Source organism: Lytechinus variegatus, chromosome 1 (genome assembly GCF_018143015.1).
Source record: "Lytechinus variegatus isolate NC3 chromosome 1, Lvar_3.0, whole genome shotgun sequence".
In the NCBI taxonomy this organism is placed as follows: domain Eukaryota; kingdom Metazoa; phylum Echinodermata; class Echinoidea; order Temnopleuroida; family Toxopneustidae; genus Lytechinus; species Lytechinus variegatus.
In genome coordinates, this window is record NC_054740.1 from 30,233,262 (window position 1) to 30,259,862 (window position 26,601).

At 33.2% G+C, this 26,601-nt stretch overlaps 1 protein-coding gene across 1 annotated transcript; it reads right to left on the bottom strand.

Annotated features, from left to right (window-relative positions):
* Nucleotides 1-1,698: 1,698 nt before the first annotated feature.
* LOC121410928 (ubiquitin-like protein 3) lies at nt 1,699-26,451 on the bottom strand. Its single transcript, XM_041603325.1, has 5 exons — nt 25,998-26,451; nt 19,263-19,374; nt 14,770-14,856; nt 14,274-14,351; nt 1,699-10,897 (listed from the first exon to the last, which is right to left on the bottom strand). Exons 1-5 carry the CDS (start codon nt 26,022-26,024, stop codon nt 10,845-10,847), a joined length of 357 nt encoding a protein of 118 aa, XP_041459259.1. The 5' UTR covers nt 26,025-26,451; the 3' UTR covers nt 1,699-10,844.
* Nucleotides 26,452-26,601: the final 150 nt, after the last annotated feature.

Genomic DNA, 26,601 nt, shown 5'->3' on the forward strand with positions numbered 1-26,601 from the left:
TTTGATTAAAACTGAATTAAATCTTGCTCACTCAGATTCTTGATCGGTCCCTTGTCACGAGCTGAGATCCTCATCATGTTGGAGGACACTAGCTTAAATACAGATAGGGGGACTCAGGGCCATATGGACCCCTTAGTTTTTATGACTTAGAAAAAAAAAGAAAAGGAAGGATCGAAGAGTGTGAAATATATTTTCTAAAATAATAAATTAATGTCAAAATTTAACGAAAATTTAGGCCTGTATTATGTTGACTCCTAGAGAAAGTGTGTATGAAAGTAGAAAGGGCCGGGTCAAATGAAACTAATGGTTTACATAGCAAGGAGCTCTAACAGTTATTGTTCGGTGTATAGGTTGGAGAAAAGAACAGAGGTAAGTATTGGTGTAAACCGAAGAATTGTTGACCTGTGTCTATGATAAACACATTCTTGTAGTTTATTTCACATTGATGTTTATTTCTTGCTTAGCTTAAAAATGCCAGACCTTAAGATTAGGTCTGGTATTTTTAAAGCTAATTAAGCAACAAATAAACACATCAGAAGTTAACATAGTCACATATATCCCCAATTAAAATATTAACATAATAATGGTAATGATGATGAAAGTAATAATTATAATAAATATAATAATAATTATTATTATTATCATCATAACAGTAAATGAGTAAATTCTAAAAATGATTAAATAAATAAAAATAAAATTGTCTAGGACAAAACTATCTTTATGCTAATTTTCTCAACGCAAAACATGAACAATATATGAAAGGATCCAACTTTCTTATCTACTTTATATATTCGAGAGTCAAAAGGGGCCTAAGCTTTCGATCCTATCAGAATCTTCTTCGGAGGCAAAATGGCAAACATATAAAGTGGAACAACCATAATATAGACCACAGACATTCAACAGCAACACTGGAAACAAGGAGACAAAAGGGGCATTAGTGAGAAGAGATGACCAATCAGGTTAATGAAGGGGATGAAAGAAAAGGAGTAGGCAGACACAAAGGGAAGTTAGTGTAAGGCCAAAGAAAGACCTCAAGTGGTCTATATATTCATGAACATGTTAGTAAAATAATACAATATCTTCAAGCAAGTTCTTCTTAATGAATGAACTGCAATGTTCGCATGTACAAATTGTTTTATGTCTGGTAAGTACTGGGGTCTGTTTCATATATAAAGATACAATCAAACACAACTTCAGAAATCAATTGCATCTTGCTTTTCAACCAATCAGAAGCATGAATTGAGGATCCATACTTGATTTTGAAAAGCATTCAAATGTCCTGAATAACTTCCACGTCAGACAAATGATGTTGAAAATAAAAATATATATATATTGTATAAAATTTAAATTAAATGCATCTGATAAAAAAGTATAAAAAAAGAAGTCATTATGAACCATTAAAACTTGGAATTCAAGCATTTTATATTACATAACATGTTGGACAGCGGCTCGTTTATGACGTCACAAATCCAAAACTTAAAATTCTAATAACAAATGGATTTTCCTCAAAACTTAACCAATGTTTTTTATCATTTTTCTGCTATTTCTACAACAAACTTTTTTTCAGAATGAACTTCCCCTGTAAGTAACCTGGTTTATAACCCCCCCCCCCCCTTCTTGGTCTTACCCCTACACAAGCTATTCATCATTTCATGTGAAAACTTACAAGTGAAAGAAACAAGCCAGAGTACACAAGTATTGGTTAATACAGCAATCATTCTGTCTTTATTGCCGTATTTGATGATAATCATTTACAACCAAGGTGCAGAATAAAAAGACCCTTGTACTATTTGCATGGTAAACAAAATCTTCAATAACAAAATGATTATGAACTATTACAAAAATATCAGGTACAACTAATTTTAAATATTCACATTCAATCATCAACTATACTTTAACACACTACATACACTGTGAATTGGTCAATGTATTGAGAAGAGCATGGTGAATCAACATCATGCAGTATTTAAAACATTTTTATTTTAATCTGAATTCTAGCCAGTCTTAAAATGTTTCAAATTCAAGTAAATTCAAAGAAAAAAACAGTAATGAAGCGAGTTAATTTATTTATGAGAGGGAAAATAAAAGAAGGGCAGATGGAGAGAGTGTGGGGAAAGTGGCAAAAGAGAGAAAGGAGAAGGTGAGAGAAAGAGAAAAAGAGAGATTAAGATAGAATTCAGAGGAATGAAGCAAAAATATATACTTTTGAACATCATATTTTACACATAATTCCCTACATATTTCATAAAAAGTTTATTCACCTTGAGTTTTCAAACTAAAGATTATATAATCATTAAATAATTTTATAAATTTCAAACTTAAGCTCGGATATTTACCAATCTTACTAAAAATTTATTTATTTATATTCACTTGCAATACAAATTGCATGTACATAATGTCTATTATAATCCTCAATCAAAATCTTATCTTAGTTGAGCTATACAGTGTAAACCATTGCTCGTTTTCCGGCAAAATGTGAAATGCAAAGCAAATGTCATTTAAGCAAATACAGTGAACTGGGAAGGAAACAAAGTCCAATTAAAATCAAATTGTAAAGCCTTGCTGCATTTTGCCACCACAATTCATACACTTACATGTCATTAAACCATAGACTGTAACTGATAACAAATTAAGATTCTGAAAAGCTTAAACACAGTGATTTTGAGGTAAATTTGAAATGTAACATTCGAGATGTGTGGGTATTTCTCATGCTCACTAATTGGAGCTGAGGCATTATTCACACTTGGTGATGAAATGAAACCGTACAGCGAGACCTATATCAAGATTGTGGAGAGTCATTACAAATGTCTTGAAAAGAGAACAGTACTCTGAGACTTATTATGCCGAAAATACCATTCACTTGTGTTCAAGAAAAAATAATTGACTTTTCATCTGGAGACATTTCATAATAGCACTGTATCATGCCTCATATGAACCAATTTACAAATGCATAAATGGATGTGCAAAATGCCTCGGAAGAATGTAAGAGAATGATGTTGAGGAATGTCAAGTGCCTGATCATAACTTTCCTCACTTGAATTCCCATCTTGCATTTTGCGTAGATAAGCACCATAACAGTCTTGAAAGTTCAAACGATTTTTATAATCATCTTTATTTAAGAGTGAAAATATATCCAGTTTACAATCTTTTTGACCTTCAACTTCTTCTGTATATGTGGATTAGACATTCATGACATTATGTATTATCTAACAGAAATACAGATTCTTAAAGTGCATACTATTGTACAAAGCATAAATCAGTTATTTCCATTCTCTAACACTTACAGGATTATTCTTATTCAGATACCAATATTTTCCATCAAATACTATGTTTTCGTATTTATCATATCCTACTCTCAATCTAGTACACATGGTTCTGTTTACCTTGTCCATGAATAGTTTTATCTCTTTTCAATTCTGTTAATCAGTTATTCTTAATTGAAATCAAGAAAACAAGATTCCTTTACTCATTGATAAACTCTTCAATGAAGGGAATTACTGACCGTATCCATTTTTTATACCCCCCCCCCCCAAATCAATATCTGTCTTACTAATAAGCCTATTCACAGTTGTAAACTGCGCATGAGCAGAAAAAGGTCATTTGAGATAATCCATGAAGGTGGCTTTCAAATTCACTGACATAGGCATTTGTGATTTGATGATTATTCATGTATTCCTTTCAAAATATTCATTTTATCACTGAAGAGTAATAAATAGAGCCTTCATAATCACTGGTATTTGACAGTAGCCTAAACAATAGTCAACTGTGCCAAAGGCAGACAATAAAACAGATTTTCAAACTTTATCCCTGATGTACTATTCTAGTCACCTGGTCTATACAATGCCTTTTGTTCTTAGAATTTGAATACTCTACCGGTAATGCTTACACAACATCTAAATTTGAAAATGATAGTGCTTATCCTAATGAAAAAGGTCATTTGAGAAAAGTTGATCATAAGCTAACCGTGAACTGGCTTATACATGGTATCTATGTACTGGGGCAGATCCAAGGGGGCAGAAGGTGCGGGTGCACCCCGTAAAATCGGAAAATGTGATGGTGCACCAGACGTAGTATGCCTTCACTGTGCACCCTGTAAAATTGGAAAATGTGATGGTGCACCAGACAGTATGCCTTCATTGTGCACCCCGTAAAATGAGCGATGACCGTTTTTCCCCCTTGACAATATTTTCAGACACGTTTGCACCATGGAAGCATCTAGCTCTTGATCCACATCTAATCTGTATGCAGTCATTTGTCATGTTAACATCTCACTACTCGTATAGACAGTTGAGAAAGTACCATATCAATTACAATGGAAAGGCATTAATTTGCACTGACTGGTTTTCTGATTTTTTTTTTTTACATACAGAATTAGATTCACACAGCTATATCATGTATGTATTTACAAATATTTATGAATATTCAAATTCCAATTTCCTAATATATATTAGAATTAGATATAAGTTGGTTATGGCTGGGATAATACATTACTATATGCTAAATTTACTTTTAGTTCACAGAGTGTTCCCCACAATTGAATCTGAATATTAATGGGGACCAATCAGTCCTGTAAGACTATACACATTTAAATATATTTATTTTATGCTTCTTTGGTTTTAATGACAGAAAGAATTTTTTTTTTTGATAGTGTGAAATGTTCCATATTGGTAGAACCTGAAGACCATATGAAAAAGTTGTGGAAAAGCAAGGATTCTTCCCACTATAAAGAAAAATAGAATGAGATTTTTCCTCAATACAATGATCTTGGTTTAGACTACTGTGATTACCGTACACCGAGATAAAAATGTGGCACTATTAAATTGAATAGGAATGTAAGTTGTATTATCCCATGATGCAGTCAGTCTGCTGTGATATCTCTACCAAAATACAAGGCTATTGTTTTGTTTATCATTTTGTTTCTTGACTGTGTATTAGGAATCTACAACCAATCAGATTAACCTCTCAATCATATAACAGGTACACAGACAGTGTTGTGTGTCTATCAAAATACAAATTACATATGTAAATATGTGAAAACTTTGGTAGAAAATGAAATGGTTTCATATAGAACAGTCAAGAAAAAAAAAATATTTTGCCCACCTGTGTTCAAATTATAACATTTCCAACATAAGAGCAAAAACCAGGAATTCATATGACTTTCATAGACCAATTTCTCAAATTTGTAATGGTCAGGGGCCATCTCATGAAAACATCCCATGTTTGAAATATTATTGATAGTTAGAAATTCTATTGAAAAAAAAACATTTAAGTTGTCATGGAAGCTTTGTGATGGATCTTCTCTCTGAAATCAAAACGATATATATTAAAATACCTTGCGTGGGTTGTGGTGGTCTTTGGCCATCCGACCCATCATCAGTTAAAATCCAACATCTCAAAATCACTTTCCAAATGTCATTTTTTGCAACTTTCCATGAATTCTGACACTTAAAACACAATGTTATCATAAAATGAACACTATTGAAATACTCATAAGCATATAAAACTTCATTCTATCATAAGGTAACAATAATATTTTGCTTTTTTTTAGTATGAGGGAGTAGGCACAAGTGTGAGATTTTTTTTCCTGTTTCACATTGAACTAGAGAATGAAAAATAAACAAAACATGAAAGGAAAAAGTGTGTTATTTACAAGTAAGAAATGGGCATATAATTGGTATGTTGTACATTTGGTGATATTTTTACAAACACACTGAATAATTACCTAGTAATTTGTGCTACATAACATGGCCAATGTAACAATTTTCTTTTTCTTTAAAAAAAGATTACTTCTATGAGATGGTTCAATAAGTATATTCCAAGCAAAATAAACAAATATGAATTAGATGCAAATGAGAAAAAAAATCTATACATAATTGTACATGTAAACTCTCTATAATTATGTTGATTTATGCAAGAACATGAATAAAGAAATCACTAATTATAAACATAGTATGGATGTTAATGAACACAGTATTGATATTCTATTCATGCAATCTGTATTATACCACACACATATATATTATCATATAATTTTACAAGATTAAAATCAAAATTGGAAACGGGAAATGACGAGGAAAAATAAACAAAAGAAGTAAACTTTGTTTTCCTGTTTTTATCTCTCAAACATTTCATTCCAAATTCTTGAAATATTCAGCAATATTTCTTATTATTCTGTATAAACTATAAAATGTGTTTGTGTAGTATACATTAAATATACTGTTTGTTCTTCTAATTCTATTTAAATATATCTATCTGTGTTAGTATATATATATATGGTGTATACAGACAAACATCATGCTCACATAATATAAATTGCATTTGTTAAAGTCATTTTTATCAATTCTTATCTAAATCATGTACATGTTTTATACAGAGTCTTGTCATTCTTAATTTACACACACAGTCTCCAGCTTGCCACATTTACAAAGAAATTTACAACATCAAATCATTGCTTTTAATCAAACCAACAAAATTAAAAATCACTCATTTAAAAAGAAATGCTCCTTCAATCACTCCAACTCAGAGGTTGATAGCACTTGGCAGTGTACATTGTATCGACTTGTGGATTGTGTCATAATACCTGGCACACCGTGGTACGCAGGAAAGAAAAAAAAACCTTTGGACTTTTATCATCTTTAAATACCTACAGGGCAATGTATTCCTTACAAACAAATAAAAAATCAAGGAGATTTTACTTTTAAAAGATCATTCTACTTCTGCAAAGAAAATGTTCCTTTAATAAGGACATATACTTCTTACTTGTGAAGATAATTCTTCAGGATGAAGAATATTAAATTCAGGGTTTTATAAAAAAAAAAAAGAACCACTCATTTCTATTCATTTGGTTAAATATTAGCAGGAATTAGGTTCTTTCAAGATCTGTAATGCACTAAGCATCATCAGAAACACTTAGCAGTTGCGACCTTTTTGCAGAAACTCGACCACTAAAGGTTACCTATCTTTAACAACACACAACCAAATACCTTTCATAAGACAAGAGAATTATGATATGCAATCCAGACACATTTATTTTGTACCCTGACTCGCCCGAATATGGTTGCATTAATAACTCAATATGAAAATTACAGTTAATCACTATTTAAGAGGAAGTACAACAATAAAAAAATTACAATTTAAAATGGATTTTAAAAAATTCTTGTGCTAACCAATTTTGCACTATAAATATTCATGTATGCCTATATAATGATGTGGATAAAATAGTGAGAAAAAAATCGATAAAAATTAATGTGTACTTTGTTGTTTCTCATCCCTTCCCCTCCCCATGCTGCTTACTCTATAAACTTTCTAATGTTGTATGCTATTTTTTTTATTTGACCTAAACAAAGAAGAAACCATATGAAAAAAAATCCCATAAATTGAAACAAAATCAGTTTATTAGTTTGTAGATGCATCATTAAATTCATTAGTATCCAGGAGATTGAAATAGTTGATTGTCAACAAAATCAAGCTCCATCCAAAATCCTTCATTGCCATGGAAACAGCCCAATGTGAACATTATCATAATTCTTCAGTGAAGGTTATTATTACATCATGCAGTTATCAAACATATTTTTTCCTACTATAAGTGTTTTGAACCACTTCAAGATGCAGTATAAAGTGGACAAAGGCATAATTCTTATATTGATTTAAATACGATTTAGACTTTTCTAAGGCAGGGATACCAACGTTTTAAACATTGTTTTTTTTTACTTTTACCCACCATTGCATTTTTCAATAATCCACCCAAAACCATAGAAAGTATACTGTAACAGTATTTTTTTTATGCTTAATGTTCTTAATTATTTACCAACAATTATGTTCCAAGCTATATAGACTATGAAATGCAATCTCTTTTTAGAAGTGTGTATGTATTCTTCGAATCCACATTAATGTATTCAGTCTATTATGAGAATTAAAAAAAATATATTTTTTCCTGTTTGAAATTCATTTGCAATGTAAACAGACCTCGTGGTTGCAATTAAGTTCGTCTGAAGTATCTTCATGTTATTCCTTGAAGTCATAATCAGGTTGATTTTTTCTGTTATTATAATTCATGCAAATTTGAAAATTGCTCTGTAAAATTCATTTCTTAAAAATGTGCTTGTATGAATTGTTACATGAATGCTTTCATGAATATACAATACGTGAGCTGATGATGTAATTACCCTACTTTCCTTTTTCTAACATCATTACATACAATCATATTAATTATTGTTCATACATGTGTATATGATATGTCTTGCTTGTAACAAAATAGTTGCAACAATGATTATCTCACAAAATAATTCAAGAGTCGATCCAAATCTGTTTTTATTCTTGGAGGACAAAATTTGATAAATATAATAAAATACAAAAGTGGGATATGATATCTTCGGCTGGAGCATTCCATGCTCGTGAAGACATGCACAGAACTGTTTCATCAAAACAATGCAAACTTTTGCCCACTATTCTGATGATTTTTTTTTGTGTGATTTTACTTCATCTGTTCGAATCACATTAATTTCTGCCTTTAGTACCCCTTTAAATTGCTCGTCAAATCAATTCTAAATGACTTGACCAATAATACACGCACAGGAATTTCAATTAAAAGAAAACAATAAATGTAGTAACTGCATTCTGTTTGAAAACAATGACTTCCTATTATTAACATTATTATTTGTTGTTTAGTTACTGCACATACATGTACCTCCCAATAGTGTTCTAGATATTTTTGTGCCAAAATGCATTTGAAAATTGATAAATAGTGCATGGGTGTTCCAGACTCCCTTCACTCATCCATTCAACATATATTAACATTTTTTCAGATTAGAATCATGGCTGTGTTCCAATTTTCAATAAACAAACATGATGAATTTCCTCCTTAAGTGCATGATACATCAATCATACATGCATGAGTGATAGATGATTAAAGGCACTATTTTCCCTGTATTCTAAGTCATTCTTCATTGGTAAAAAATGAGCCTTCACAAATTTCTAAAATATAGCATGTATAGAGTGAATAGCAATATTGTGAAAAAAAAATTCTAGGTTCAGTACAGGAAAAAAAAGTACATGTAGAGTGAACAAAATGTGTGGAGTATCTCATTCTCAGTATTTCGAGAAACCTATTTTTTTTATGAAGGGGGTGGGAAGGACATTAATATGTAATTACCTGGCAGCCTGATTAATAATTAGCAAAACTTTTAATATTTTCCACAGATTTTTTAAATCCGGATTTGAATGGACGCATAAACAATTTGAGAAGCCAATTTGGATTTGGCATGCAACATATTACTTTTACCTGTTCTTCATTAGGATTGGCACTTGACACATACATGTATTTCAAATTTCATCCAATGAGACTACAGTATGTAAGCTTGCCTGTTGTAACAATTTCCAATTTTTGTCTTTCAATCTGAGGGACATGGGTTCAATTCCCAGTCATGGCATGTTTTCTTTCAGCAAGAAATTGACTCATATTAATCTGCACTCAACCCAAGTGAGGTAAATGAGTACTAACTGGAAGTAATTCCTCAAAAAGATATGAGCACTAGAATAGTTAGACAAGTTTAGCCAGGGTAATATAGGAGCGCCTTGAGCTCCTAACACGGTGTGCTAACCTGTGCTATACAAATCCTATATTATTATTATTATTATCTTCATTATTTTCAGACATCAAATTCAATAATGGATGTGAAGAAGAGAGATCCTGGAAATCCATCTAGGAAAAATGGATGATAAACTGACCTGAATCCTTGTTGAACATACACAAGAATCATTTAGCTTTCTGTAATTCACTTGAAATAAACTTTACTCAACTTGGGTCTCTTCTTACACTCAAATGTACAATGTTTTCTGGAGAATTGAAATTGATTTCTCTTCTTTGAATGAAAATAAACTACATGTGAAATGTATACAGGGGTGCACAAAGGTTAGTGAACCCCCTAGAAATTGAATGAATTCAAAGTGTTCTAAGTTTTGTCATGTTTTAGATATTTGATTGCAAAGTCAGGTGATAAAATATTTCATTCAATGAAGTTTGTATCTCTGGGCTCACCAAAATTTTTAGTGTTGTTGTCTACATTCAATATTTAGCATGACAGAGTGCATTTTGTGATGGGGTTCACTTACTTCTGAGCACAACTGTACATGTATGTACAATTGTACATGTATTTTCATCGAGAGCCAATTACCTATATAGATGGTATTACAAGCAAAGAGATATAAAATTAGTCTCCCTTAACACATTCATACTTTTAATTTTTTTAAATTAATATGGTTCTACTTATAAGCTACAATAAATTGAAGTAATCTAATCTAGACATGCAAAACTCCCATTAATGTTTTTCTTTCTTATAGTAGGGTTAGTGTACACATTACAAAAATGTTATTATTTTATTGGGAAATTTACACACACAAAAAAAACCCATAAAATTTACTCACAACCGGAAGGAATTTTCATGTGGTATACAGATACTGGTTATTCTGTCTCCGAATGGACAGTATCATTGAATCATTTAATCAACACACACATAAGGTTTCACATAGCACTAGAAACGCAGGCATGTCTGTCTACCGAATCAATGTCTGAATACGACTTGTGACCATTTCCTGAGGGCCAACAGCCCTTGCATACAAATCAAAAAATATATAAACTATGCGAACGAAGCATGCACAAGATTCCATGTTGAGATGATACACTGATGATACTTCTTGTTTGGGCATGTAGGAATGATTGTTCAACGTTTCAAAATCGACTCTGAGAATGAGTTAGAACGAGGTCCAACAATAAATGGATGGTATCAGGATCTTCATAGAAAGTTCAGTTTGTGAACGTTATCACGTTTTTTTCCAAGTAGTTTCTTTCAGAGAATCACACAACAATTACTCTCCTCTGTTTTTCCTCGGTTTCTCTGTCCTGTAAAGGATGAAAATAAAGAGATACATTTATTTGAGTAGATTTATTCAGATCATGTAGATAACACCATCTAGGATGCATTTCTGGGGTAATTGGACATGGGTGGGTAGCAGGTCAGGTGGAGAGTGCCCCCCGTATCCAGTGTTATTCAAATTTTAAAGGAAGTAGGCCTACTGGTAGGTGTTGTTCTGCACTCACAGGATTATGCAAATAAACACATGTAACCTAATGGTAGATGTCACGTCAGTATTTTATGTAACAATATCTGAAATGATTGAGTTTATGATGTCAACCTTTTACACAGTCTGGCAATCAAATCTTATTCAGACTAGAATAAGAATACCCCGGTAATGGTCCATATAGAAGTTACATACCTATGTGGCTGAATATTTCAGGCAAAGTTTGTGATGTCATATATGCGAGCAGCTCCCAATATGAATAAAAATATTTTTCTTACAGAAGGGTATATGATATGTCTGAGGATTACCACCCACAAATAAAATACCTGTCATTCTTTTACTGTGTTTGTTTGTTGAAAATGTATGGAGAAGCTGTTCAACTGTAATGTCATAAAATGGAAACTATAAAAATTAATAACTGTTATTCTTCGTCAGATTTTCATCAAACCTTCACCAATACTTTTCTCTTATATTTCTGCTTTTATTAGGACCAACTTATTTTCAAGGTGAACTTCCCCTTTAAAAACTTTACAAGTACCAAACTGTCCAAATTCCACTAGATGTCAACATTTCTATAAAAAAATATTAAAAAAATAAGTGGAATGCCTCTGGCAGCTCGCCTGCATCACATGATTCGATATAGCAACAGTGCTGACTTTGAAAATAGCTATTGAATAATTATTCACAAAAGAAAACATTGATATGATAATAAAATACTATGTCCATTGACCAAAAATGACCTTTGACCATGATCGAGTGAACTAAGATGTGTGCAAAACAATCATTTATACTTATTACCCTTATGTCTATGTTTCATGAACTAGATCCATAAACTTTCTAAGTTATTATACCAATTCAACAAATACCCCCCAACATGACCAAAATTCATTGACCCTACATGTAAATGACCTTTGATCTTGGTCATGTGACCTGAAACTCACACAGGATATTCATTGATACTTGATTACTTAAAGGGGAATCCAGCCTTGGCCATAAAATGTTGTGTTGGGAAGGAGAAAAATAAATTAAACAGAATGGTGAAAGTTTGAAAGAAATTGGACAAGCAATAAGAAAGTTATGGCTGCTTTAAAATTGAGATCACTAATACTATGTAGATTTCAAATTGGCAACTGGGTAAGTAAATTATGACAAGGGGCAAGGACAACTTTCCCATAGGCCATGTACTTTATTATCAGGGATTTGTGGTTTTCTCCTAAGTACCCATTCCCCTGGGGCAGTAATCTGAATATAACCCATGTAGTATATTGTTTTATGTCCTCATGAAAGAAAAATATAATTTGAAATAAAACTTTTGGGAAAAATGACATTTTAGCCATAATATGTATTGGAGTACATGGAAGAGTAGTCCTTGCCTTACATCACTATGACATCCCATATGCGGCCAATTTGAAATCTCCATGGGTATAGTGATTACCAATATTTACAACTTTTAAAAATTCATATCTTTCTTTTTGCTTGTCCAATATTGTTCAAACTTTCACCTATCAACTTGTCTATTTTTCTTTTCCTTATAAAAACAAGTTTTTATTTGGGTTGGATTCCCCTTTAATGTCTAAGTTTCATAAACTAGGTCCACAAGACAAGTTATGGTGTCATTTAAAAAAAACTTAACCTTTGTTTAAGATTTGCTGTTGACGCTGCCGCTGCCATAGCCTCTTGTCAAGGCCCTGGCGGCTGCTTCCCGAGCGGAGCAAGGGATTTCCTAATTCGCAAAGCGAATTAGACCTGGCGCGAGCCAGGGCCTCTTCACATCTGAGCTGAATTATATATTCATGAAGAACGTCTTCCTAATGAATATACATGAGTCATGCCCCTGGTCATATTACCGGTCACCTAGTAAACCAATGAAATGTCAAAGCTGTTTCGACGGGGTTCGGAATACCATAGTAGTCCACTTTATGAAAAGATCACCCTGATCTTAACTCAAGTTCTTTTCATTATCATCAAAAACAACCAAAGATTAAAGCTGGACGAAGATCGATCTTAAAATTTAAATTCAACAAAACATCATGCATACTGTTCATTCTCAAGTTTTCTACATTAAAAAAAAAATCTAAAATGTACATGTACTGTATCTGACAAAATGGCCCTGATCAAGCAGCCTACAGCATGATTAGTACAATTTCTAAAAGGTTTTTTGTAGCACAAAGAAAACAAGGTACATGATTGCTTTTTGGATATACCGCAAAAAGCGCATTCAATTAATTAGCAAAGGGGTAGAAGTGTGGTGTAGTGTATGTCTCTATTAAAAACAATGTGCAATGCATACTTGTCTATTAGATAAGCACATTATTATCTTGCTAAAATGTGATTTGCTTGCCCATTGACAAGAACCAATTTTCATTATACTGTATTTAACTCATATATGTGGTTTATAACTAACAAATGTAAATGCTCATGATTTGAGCATTGCATCTTTAATACAATGGTATAATGTACACACTCTTAGATTCTGTCTCCTGAACCCAATATTGCATGTTCAGTATTTTTCTATCCTTTGTACAATATAATAGACAGACGTTTAGTTTTTATTATAAGGGTAAAATGTATTGTACATTTTGGGATGCCAAGAATTGTCAGATAACATGTACTACATGTACATGCTATAAGAATATTTAATGTTGGAAATTGGGATAATCACTCCTTTTAAAATGGCTGAGCAGTGACAGCATTTTTAAAAGGATAGAAGTAAATACTACTGTAACAGCACTTTTCACCTCATTTCACTCTATTTTGCAAATGCAGTGCCTAAATGCTTCAATTGTACACACCAAAACCATTGGCATTCATCAACAGTAACAAGTTTCAAGTAGATATATGGTTCAAGTACCTGGTGGGTGTTTCATAAAGCTGTTCTTAAGTTAAGAGCGACTTTAAGAACGACTGGTGATCCTTTCTTACGCGCTAAACCATCGCCAATGAGTTTTGGTGTATACTATTTACCACAAGAAAGGATCACCAGTCGTTCTTAAAGTTGCTCTTAACTTACAAACAGCTTTATGAAACACCCTCCTGATAAGAAATCAAACATAAAATACTATTGTTATGTCCCAAAACAAACCCTTCACTTAAACACAACCCTACTTTCAGAAGAAATTTCCTTGATTTTCAGGATCTTGAATCATATTTGAAATGTATCTTTAATTTGCTTTATTTAATGAGTGAGAATATCAAACCTTGTGAGTTGGGTTCTGGTAGGGTTTCTCGTGCCATTATATGCATTGCTGTCGTCTTACCAAGAGGCAACTGTAAAGCTTTGAGAAGAAAAAAGACAAAATGGAAGTAAAAATAAGGAAATAAAAAACGCTTTTCACTTAAACTAAAATAAGCCATCTATTTTGCAAAACTAAATACATATTTATTTTCAAGATGTCACATTTAATTTTACTGTTCAATTGATTTGTATGACAACTGCATATTGTGAAAATTGTCAAAAATTTTAAAATCAGCCCGAGCCAAGTTTTTGTTTACTTTATGACGTGTAAATAAACAAGGAAAATTGATAATTCTCGGTTAACAGTACTTCCTGTTCCTGCAAGTTTATGAATACATTTATATGTAGAAACAATTATAAAATGCATGCACTATTTTTGGCTTTAATAACGATACAGAATTTTACCAGGAAAAGGGAAATATTGGTTTTTTTCTCCGTCTCTAACTACATGTACTCACCTCCTAATGATACATTTCCATGAATAAATCTTCCCTGGTATATCAATCGTAGTATATGGGCTGACCGCACTCTGTGATTCTCCCAATCTGTAGAAGAGTAAAAAGACATATTTCATTCTCACAGACTCAAGAAATAATTGTTAACATTTGGATGATATATGGATTAACATTTGGATTTACCTTTGGATTACTGTACATATGGATTGACATTTAGATGTAATTAAAAACACATATTGACAAAAAGTGGCATTCATCTACTGATACATTAGGATTTAACCTGTTACACAAATTCATCATTTGGCACTACTGTACATATCAAATACACTAGTGTTCGTGGAGTGGAGAGCATATGACTACATTTATACATGAACTTTAATATACATTCCTACATGTAACTCCGTGAAATACCCTCTGATACCACAGTACATGCATGTGTTGCCCCATTAGATCAACATAATTATGCTTCAAAGTACATGTACATGTAGCACCATTCGTATTCTTACATTTTTAATTCAAAAATCTATGTTGGGCTATTAAAAAAAAATCTGCATATGTGTGAAAAAAGTTATTTTTAGAATCCATTGCAATGCCAATTTGAAGATTCTGATGATTATTTTACTCTTTTTTTCTCAACCACTAAATAAAAGATGCATTTATGATTTATAACAGGCATTATTCTGAGTCAATATTGTTTTCTTATTTAATCATATCTTTAACTATTAATGTAGGAGGCTTTACACCTATTTGGGTGAAATCACAAAAATGTGGTAACTTTTTCCCAACGAGATTTAAAGTTAATAATTCAGCAAAATTATGTGTGAAATAGTGTGATAGCAAGAGTCCCATGAACAAAAAAATAAAAATAAAAACCCAGAGGGTATTATCAAACAGAAAATTACACACATTTTTTCTACTGCATGTAAAATAAAACAAGTCTTTTTTTAATCTAAGTACTGATCACATTTACTTCAACTGATCATACAAATTAGTGTACAAATGATAATTTTGAATTTTGAATTAATGATTTAAGTTTTCAATGAAAAAAATCAAATTGTATAAAACACACCAGTATAAAGTTCTCCTTTGATAGTAAAAAATTATGGCATGTTCGCTCAAAGATGAATGTCTGCTTTTGTGGACAGATATCCATTAATTCTTCATTAATGAAAATGATATAAAAATCCTGTATCAGACATTGCAAGTATACACTGCATGAAACTTTATCAGATTTAGACAATGTACATGTGTTATCTTGTGTTGTATTGTCTGAGGCAAATGAAACAACAACATTGTAGACTGTCAGCGTACCATGTCAATGTTCACTTTTAGGTTCAACAATAAAATCCCCCCCCCAAAAAAAAAAAAAAAAATATTATACATACATTGTACATGTAGTAAATTTTCATCACTTCTTGAAACAAATATTACCCAATTCTAAGGGACTTGTTCGTTTAATGGCCTTCCGTTGCTCTAAAAAAACTTACCTTGATCTTTGAATAAACAATGTTTAGTCTTAACACAGTACATTACATGAAGAAACAATGTGGCAATACCAATACCAAAATAATATAAAAAAATATATTGTCCAATGTCCACTGATATTCTCATCAATGATCATACTGTTCATACAGTACTCTGTAATGCAGTACATGTACATGTATGAACCTATGTGGGCATCAGATTAAGCCATACCGAGTACTAAATCTTTTGATGGCCTAGTGGTAGAGTCGCAAGATGTGAGGTTCAAATCCTGCTGATCCCAAGATTTTTTCTAACGTTATATTATCAGATCGATCAATGCAATCTTATTTACTGGGTTGAAAGCCATACAATATACATGTACTAAGGGTGCGTTAAATGCGCCACTTTTTCATCCTACATGTAGAATTATGATTCTGCAGAATCAGATTGCGTTAAGTCAAAAGTGAAATTAAACGTCTTTCATATCACAAACATGAAACACGGAAAAAAGGGCACTTGGAAAGACGTTTCTGTAGAATCACGAACGAAAAAGGTCATATAAACGCAATCGTGATTTGAATCGTGATTCTATGACTCCACTGTGTCGGGCTACTTTCGGTTTGACTCTTGCCAAGCTCAAGGCGCGCACTATGCTCAGATCTCATTTCTTGTCATGTTCAAGTTCTCTGTTGGTCATTGCATCATCCACTGCTTTTCATTCTTTTGGTCATGTCTTCAAATTTAAGTTCTAGTATAAAATGAACAATTAAAAACTGGACAGACAATGATCTCAGATATTGTTGAGTTAACAGTGTCAATATTAAATTGGATCTACATGTACGCTGAAATTCACTTCCGAACACTATTTTGATAAACCGACAAAATGAATAGAAGTAAACAAAATGAGGTAATAGACTGAATTCTGGGAGCAAAAGATTGATTTTTCGAGAGCCGAAACACGTGCGTAAAAGTTGACCTATACTTCCTCTGTCAAACTGCACACTAGTGATGTGCACTGGATTGGCCCAATCCTAGGAGAAACAACATTGGAATGAAGGCCGTCTAAACATTGATTCTGTGGTATTGTGATTCATGTTTGTGTTTTAAATCATGATTCCGGTTTGAAATCACATAAACGCAGTCTAAATCTTATTGGAGATACCAGGCAGTTACTTGGACAGGTGTATCAAGTACCAAGAAAATACAAGTAACTGTATATCTTGAGATCTTGCTCAGGTCTCAAAATATCCAACAGCTTCATGCATTCGCATGTCTCCCTAATTGAGGTATAGTTTTTAAAAAAAACATCTTGTTTTGAGCAATAGCATGCTGTAAAAAAAAAAAACTTGAAAAGTTTTGCATTCCTAGGTACATTCATCTTGCCCCACTTCAAAAGTTTTTTGTAAATCGTCTGCTTTCACACTTCAACCTTAGAGGAATCCCTACTTGAATTCTTGTAATTTTTTAAAAGTACCAATTAATTTCTGGGCTCTCTCTTTCTTTGCAAAATACCCAATATCTTTACCGAATATTGTTTTAAAATCTTGTCTTACTCTGCTTGCTAAGCTAAAAAAAATATTTTTGTTTTTGTTTTTTTCATCAATTTCGGTATGTGAGTATTGTAAACAAGTGAAATCATATACCTCTTAAATTGTAAAATATGGGATCATTGATTATAAGGAGGGGATTAACACTGATTGTACCCATCAATGTTTAATCATCAGGTTTATCTTTTAAAGGGGAAGTTTACCCTGACGAAAAGTTTTTTATAAAAATAGCAGAAAAAAATATCAAAAATATTGGTGAAGGTTTGAGGAAAACTCATTGAAGATTCAGAAAGTTATTTATAGAACTTCAAAAATTTTTATTTGTGACGTCATAAACAAGCAGCTGCCCCATATGTTATGTAATATAAAATGCATAAATTTCATTTTTTAATCATGGTTCATGAATCATGACTTATTTTTGTATTTTCCTTTAAGCAAGCGTGAAATGATTGTGGATTGATAATGATATACTGAAGATCAAAAAACATTTTCAATTTTCTTGGAAATGAAATAATTAAAATTCTGATAACTTTTTCACAAACCTTTGTCAATATTTTTGTTGTTGCTAATTTTACAATAAACTTTGTGTCAGGGTGAAGGTCCAAAAGAATCAGTCTGTAACAAATGAAAATCCTACATGTAATATGCAAAGTGGTCCTTACAGTATGAATGAATAAGGATCCTTACCAATATTAGACACCGTTTTCATTACGCTTTCTAAAACTAGTTTACTGGAAACCGGTTCAGGAAACCATTTTGGAAGATCACTTTACCAGCGTAAACATTTGATCACACGAAAGTGGTTTTCAAAATCACTTCATGTAAAGCCATCTCAATGCTGTGGAAACGCTCTCAGTGGGGTGACAAGTTTTGCGCGAAATTCGAAACCACAGCGTAGGCATTCCACACCTGTCGTGTGTAGTGGCGCACTCAAGATGTACGAAGATCGCTTGCTGAAGAATGGTTGTGTCCTCATGCTAAAACCAGTTTAACTAGGCAAAGCAATCTTGACAACTACATGTATGTACATCGCGAGGTGGTTTAATGAATCGGTTTGGACGATCGCTTCGACCATTCTCATTACACGTGAAACTAGTTTCCACTAAACTAGTTTCCAGTATGAAATTACATAGTTTTAGGAAGGTAGTGAGAACAGTGTCTTAGGGGGTGTTGCAAGAAAATATTTGCGACCAATCGCAAATATTCTGTTGCAATTTTACAGTTGATTGATCACTTTTAACTTTAGCAAATCAGATTACACTCCTTGTTTCATGGAGCAGATTAGCAATCAATCGCAACTTTCCAATTAATTGCACGGCATGTGCTTCATTTGGGAATGAAAATAGACTTGATCGCAAGTTTCTTGCAATGCTCCATTAGTCTACATGTGAAAGTGGTCCTTATGAATAGCAGTCCTTACAAAGGTTTGAGACAGGTCATGTACATGTAGGGACCCTTATGAACAGTGACCAAACCCAATATTACCTGGTGGCCAGTTGTCAAAGACATGCTGTGCTACATCTGCTGCAGTGTCTTCAGGCACAAAATTGAATTCTTTGTTGTTCCCATTCATGGGATGTATAATTCTAAGGGTTATCTGCAAGTGGAAAACAAGAGAAAATATTAACAAAAATTAATTATATAGGAAAATCATTATCCCTAATACACATTACAATGAAGAATTTTGTAACATAAGAATTTAATATTTAACTGGTTGCAGTGAACGTTGAGGAATAATAGTCAAATTGAGTCCTCATCTGAGCAGTCTTACAAACATTCTGAGCATTAGTATTTTAATATTTATCATTACATTGTTCTTCTATATTATTCTCAATTTTCATAATTTCATCATTATAATTTGTGGGGGTGTGTAAAAGATAAAAATCACTTTTACTGTACATCGAAGTAAAATTTCACTTGCCCGAAAAAATCCTTGAAATTTTTTTTTACCTCTTCAAAAGAAAGCTTTGCAGTTTATAAACCATTGACCCTTTTCTCTCTTTTGATCTACCTTGTTATTGCATTTCTTTTTCCAAAGTGATTTTATCTTGCCTGCCATGACCAAAATTAGGGTCAATATCATACATCATATCGACCCTAATTTTGGTCCTTCTGCTGTGAGAATTTTGCTTTCTACTGTGTGAATTTTGCTTGCCCAATCCGGGCAGGTACATGTAGTTATGGTCTTTACTTCAAAACACTTGCCCAACTCTAACTTTTACTTGCCCTGGGCAATTGGGCAAGTGCTTGTGTAGCATCCTGCATTTTATTTAATCTCTTATAGGGACAGAGTTGGTGCACATTATAGAGCACACAAAAATACATGAACAATAGAGTACCGCATCAACAGTAAATGATAACCATAAACAATAATAAGAATTTATTATCATTAATTATTCAAATGAGGTATTGCACTTCGCACTACTTAGAGCTGGGAAATACAAATTAGCAGTTTTGATACAGTACATACAATGAAAACTTCACACCATCAAAAAACAGACCTGTTGGAGTTTACCACAATAGCTAGGTTTTAATAATCAATCAATACTATTAAATGCATGTACATGTGCAATGTATATTAATTGCATGAGAAAAAATGTCTATATTTCATTTGCCAAGGACAAGGTAAAAATATACACTGGAGAATTGTCCGCAGAAATGTTCTCATGGGACATGGGGGTGGGTTATTATGTTTTGTGGGGGAGGGGTGGCATACTAAGAAATTTAAAAAATAGTGATCTTCCTCACATTTTGGTGGAATTTGAAAAAATACAGTGGATGTTACAAGAAAGTAAATTTGAAAAATCTGAGGTAGCATTTTTTCCCCACTAAATATGGCCATGCTTCTGTGGGTGCTGTGTACATAATCCAGTACAATACACACATGAGACTACTGTATTGTAGGCCTTCATGCTTTATTGTTACAACATATTTATACAACATAGATTGTATAGTGTAACAAGATAATTTGAAGAGAGACTTTCTTCTAAGGACAGGGAAGATGAGTATTTAGAGACAGAGAAAATCGCTTGTTGGCATGGTAACAATACATGTACATGTATGTACTTATCTCAACTCACTTGGGCATATAGTCAATCCAAATGATCAACTTTCTTCTCAAATCAGTTTATTGGTATTCATCTTTATAAAAAAAATCATTACTGCACCTGGGTTTGCGCAATACTGGCAATCTGGCATAAACAGCTACATACATGTAGATAGACATGACATGTACATGGTTGAAACTAACATCCAGTCTTTTTTTTCTTTCTTTTTTTTAAGTTATACAGTATGGTTTACAATTATATCTCTCATTTTTGTAATAAAAAATACAATGCATTTTATTTCAATAATTCATGTAAATTTCTAAATTAGAATTTACTAAAATTTAATAATTGACTAAAAGTTTTTTGAGGGGAAGGGTGGAGGACCTGGAATTATTCACAAATTATACAAATTCACTGTTATATAATCTCACAATTTCTCACACATTTGTACTGTATTCTGTGTTTATTTAGTTTCTCCATGTTTCAAGTGTATGCATTTTCAACTCATGAATATGAAAGTCAGAAACCAACCTTGTTAGTTTCCGCTGAGCAACTGTACTGGGCAGTTCCACGGTTACGGAGTAACATTCAGAAGCAACTTTTTTGCATTCAAACAAAGATATCACCCATATTTGAATAGCTATTTGCGAAGAAATGGTACCCGACAGTAGTTGCTGAAACCCACTTTTCAAAATAATAAAATTCATTATTTTGATCCACTGAATTAATGAGATATGAATATTCGTAATCATGGTTACGGAGTGACGCAAAATGGACATGCATATTTGAGGAGAAAACATATTGCCCAAACTCTGTGAATTTTGAATTGCTATCATAATTTTGATTTGATTGGATTCCATGTTGTTCTAGCTTTAATACGCTGCATTACATTAAAAAATTGGTGTATTACTTCATTAATTACGACTTAAAACGTAAACCAGTACCCCGTTACGGAGCACGAAAAAATCCACTCACGGGCAGCATAAAATGAACTTATATTTTAAAATTTTTGTTTGATATGATGTAAAATGATGTCCTTCAGATTATCCAAAAGAAAATTTTACAAAACAAGCAATGGTTTTCTGTTAAATTGAAATTAAGTAAAAACAATATATGTAGTCCCATGTATAGAATTTCTTGTATGGTTCGGATTCTCTTATAAGGAGATGCGCAAGAAAAAAAAATTGTGGCTAATTATGTTCCCCCTTTTGTATTTATGAAATTCCACACGAGTTTTGATAGAAATATTTGACCCAGATTTGAAATAGAGCCAATATAAATTTTTGGAAAATGTCCACTTTTGCTTCGAATTGCCCTACTGGCCTTTGCATATTCTCAGAAAACAGAAATTGTTGTGGATGATCGAAACAGGTAAAATGTGTTATTTATCTCCCTTTCTGAAATGCATTTTGTAGAACTGGTTTTAAAAGCATGTTGCAAATTGCCCAAATTGTGCAATTCCTGACATTCAAAAGGGCTTTCAGAACCCCATAACAATCAAACATGCTTGTGTAAAACTGCAAAAAAAAATATTCTGATTTTTTAAAACCTGCACAGTATGTTGAAAACCTTTCATACCTGTACCAGAGAATTGCAGTGTAACTCTCTCACATGAAAACACCCATACGTCTATCTCACAGTGTGCTCTCTGAGACATCAGTGGCGTCAAAGAAGACAAACAAATGAAACAATCAGATCTGAGAATAGCTCATGGTCAGGCTCCTATGTCAAACCTATTCTAAAATACACAGTATATTAAGACAATACATTTTGTCATGGTGTTCCCTGTATGCAGAAGTGTATGAAGTACATGTATTTGTTGTGTTTTTTTTTAAACTTCCTTTTCTGCAAACCAATTGGGGTCATTTTACATGAAAAAGAAAATGGTAGAAGGAAAAGGACTTGCAGTTATTCATCACACACAGCATTATAAGACTATTTTTTGTTCTCTTTTCCAGGTACACATAGGGCCTACCATGTGTGGGTATGTCATGGTCTAGTGGTTCTGACTCTTGCCTTTCAAACAATTCAAGTAAACTCAAAACAGAGGGTCATGGGTTTGAATCCAGTCACTGCATGTCTTTCTTTAAAGGTCAAGTCTACCTGAGAATAATCTTGATTTGAATCAAAATCAGACAAGCACAATGCTGAAAATTTCATCAAAATCGGATGTAAAATAAGAAAGTTATGACATTTCAAATTTTCACTTATTTTCAACAAAATAGTTGAAATATGAACGAGCCAGTTACATCCAAATGAGAGAGTCGATGATGTCACTCACTATTTCTTTTGTTTTTTATTGTTTGAATTATACAATATTTCAATTTTTACGAATTTGATGATTAGGACATCCTTGCTTGAAGCACAAAATGTTAAAATAATGGAATTCCACGTGTTTAGGGAAGAATGAAACTTCATTTTACATGACAATGACGAGAAAATCAAAATATTTCATATTTCATATAATAAAATACAAAAGAAATAGTGAGTGATGTCATCAACTCTCTCATTTGGATGTAACTGGCTCGTTCATATAACTATTTTGTTGAAAATAAGCGAAATTTAAAATGCCGTAACTTTCTTATTTTACATCCGATTTTGATGAAATTTTCAGTGTTGTGCTTGTTGAATTTTTCTCTTTTTATTCAAATCAAGTTTTTGTTGGGGTGGACTTGTCTTTAAGCAAGAAATTTATCCAGACTTTGCTGCACTTGACCCACATGAGGTGAATGGGTACCTGGCAGGATTAATTCTTTGCATACACTCATTAGGGCCGTCTGCACCATCCCGAGTTTTCAAATTAGCATGCTATTTCTGATCCGCCAAATTACATGTATATCCCGATCTGAACAATCTTGAGATTATTTGTAATGGAGACACAATTATCGCGCTACATGTAGTTCGTAGGATTAATCTTGAGATTGCAATCCCAAGTCAACTTGGGATTGTTTGCAAAATAGCACGCATTTCACGAATTATCACACTAATTCGTAGGTGTTATTCGTATTATTTATTCACAGCGTCACACCATAATGCATCGATGCCTCGCTCGAGCAGGAATTGCTCTTCTTGCGATAGTGGAGACGGGGTTTCATGAAACTCAAGATTAATCGCGAGGAGAGTCGATTGGGCTAAACTCGGGATGGTGCAGCACCACCTATTGCACCGGTAATGGTAGCTTGAGCTAAAGCGGGGGTAATAATAATGTACTTGTAGCTAATGTAGAACTTTGTATCCTTAGGCAAAAAGCACTATACAGTGCATATCAAAAAAAAAGTTTACACTTTGAAAAAAATCCTGTAAAATTTATACATTTGAAATATCCTGAAGATTTTTCCACTGGTACAGATTCATTTAAGCAAATGACGATATAAATGTTGAAAAATATTTCCGCTTGAGTGAGCACCACTTACTTTTGAAATTGTAGTGAAAAATGATTTGTGCAGAACTTTGAAATAGTAATATGATGCACCACGCCGTACAACGGGGTACCGTAGTACCCCGGGGTACGGCGTTGTGCAGCGCCATCTCGTGTTGTAATAGTGTACAGTTACATTGTTGTCATGGTAATCACGGTCGTACGATCAGTGCGACAATCATGACAATGAATGGGGACAATGATCACAACGCCTATTTCCTTTCTTTGATACAATCTAATGCCAATAATAGTAAACAAATTATGTTATACTTAAGAATTTAAGTATACTTTTCGACAGCTAACTTACACAAAAGATTAGCTTATAGTTAATTGTTACATAAGATCACTAAAAAGAAAAAAAAAATCTGTACAAAACATTAAAATATACTTGTACACATTTTTTGGTAACCCAGGGTACAGCGCAAAAAATAAAATAAATAATTCAACAAAATGGCGGATTATTATTTGGTACCCCAGGGTACCAAATACTGCATCATATGCACATAAAAGTAGACCTTGATCATGAAGAAAATGTGGAATTTCGCTAGTAAAATTGATTTGAAGATATCTTTTCCCTTTTTATACTTGTTTCCTTGCCCAAAACTCTTCGAAGAGTGCATTGCACCCCATCCCGCTCCCCCACACACCAAGGCCATCGAGACGATATTTGCTTTGCACTGAGCTGTGATTTACATGAAATGGCTGCCGCTTAGGCTTGATTTTAATTTTGTTCATCATTGTCAAGCTTGGGGAAAAGTATGGAGAAACAAGTATTGAATGAAAAATGAAATGTAAACCCACTTTAGATGATAAAAACTCAGTAAAAAAAATGCTGGAGATGTCTGATATAAAGTTTTGTTCAGGTTCAGTTATGTCCGCAAGTGACACAAATATCAGCAAGTTTTCCCTGCCATTCTTAGGTCAAGATTTTTGTACATGTAATTTTGATAAATATGGTCATACATGTATTGAATGTTTATAAGATTGATGAACATCAGCAATCTGACCATTCTACATTTCATTCAATCAGTGACGGAGATCGCATCTACATGTACATTTAAAAGCATAGGTTACATGTACATGTAGCTCCAATGATCAAATCATTAGTCACTGGGAAGTGATTTCCAGTCTACATGTAGAATCCCTCCAAATCGAATCTGAGCTCTGTGTGCTTGATTGGGAAAAGTGGCATGCAGTTTTCATGCTTTGGAAACTGGAATGGAGAAGGTCAAAGTCAACTCAGCCCTGCAAAAAAAAAATTAGCTGCCATTCATGCAAAGTTGTCCTATTGGGCATGAACCGATAACGCAACGATCGGATCACAATTTTGTCGACAAATGTTTATTTCAATATACAATATGGATTAGATCTATATTTGTTATCAGATTTTGATGAAATTTTGATTCAGCATTTTCCTCTATGAATTTTATTCTATTTATTTATTTCATTTAAATGTTTTTTAGCCAAGAGTATCCCTGTATTAACATTGCAATGGGATTTTCCAGGACTTGCATTTGCATTTCAGGGCTGTTTTGAGCATTTGAAGGGGAAACTTGCCCGAGCCCCTGTGTAATTACAACATCCATTAACCTTTTAAAGTTTCACTTCTACCACAAGTACCGGTAGTAACTTTTGTTCATTTACATGAACCATACCGTAAATGCTGTCGTATTGAACTGTTGAATGACATAAAGCAGCAACAGCATCTAGTTGACTGATTTTAAGCAAAACACTCAACTTTGATACTCAACTTACCCTGTCACTTTTATTTATGCTGCCCATTTTGACTTTTGAAGGTAAGCTAACACTGTGTGACTCAGCTCAGTCAACTCAATTAAATGTTTCCAGCTTCCAGTATTGTTGCTGCAGTTGGTGCTCTGGAAGTCGTCTTGCGTTGTCCTTCACGTTTTGATTGGACTTGGCCTCTTCTTGGGATTCCGATCTTGGGACTTGACTTGTTGGCCAACTCCAAGTCCAACTGGCGTGGCCTGGGAAACTGGAGAGTGGAGACAATCGAGTCTTTAGTTAATAGTTTGATGAAATTTGGAATCTTTAACCGGATCGGGACAACTGCCCAGAAATTCCAGCCAAGATGTCATTCCATTTGTGAGATTTCAGCAGGCAGATTCATCATTGTCTTGTTATCTGCAGACTCTGGTAATTGTAGGGAATGTAGGGCAACTAAGCCTCAACTTCTTCACTACAAAAGTCTACAGTCAATTGACTCAAAACATCAACCTGCGCTGTTCTGAAGTGCAATTGCAGAGAAAAGGCAGTGCAGAACGCGAGCGGTGCCGAGACTTGACTCGACGGAGTCGTGACCGACCGTGGGTGGCAAGCGACAAAGTCCGACTCCGAG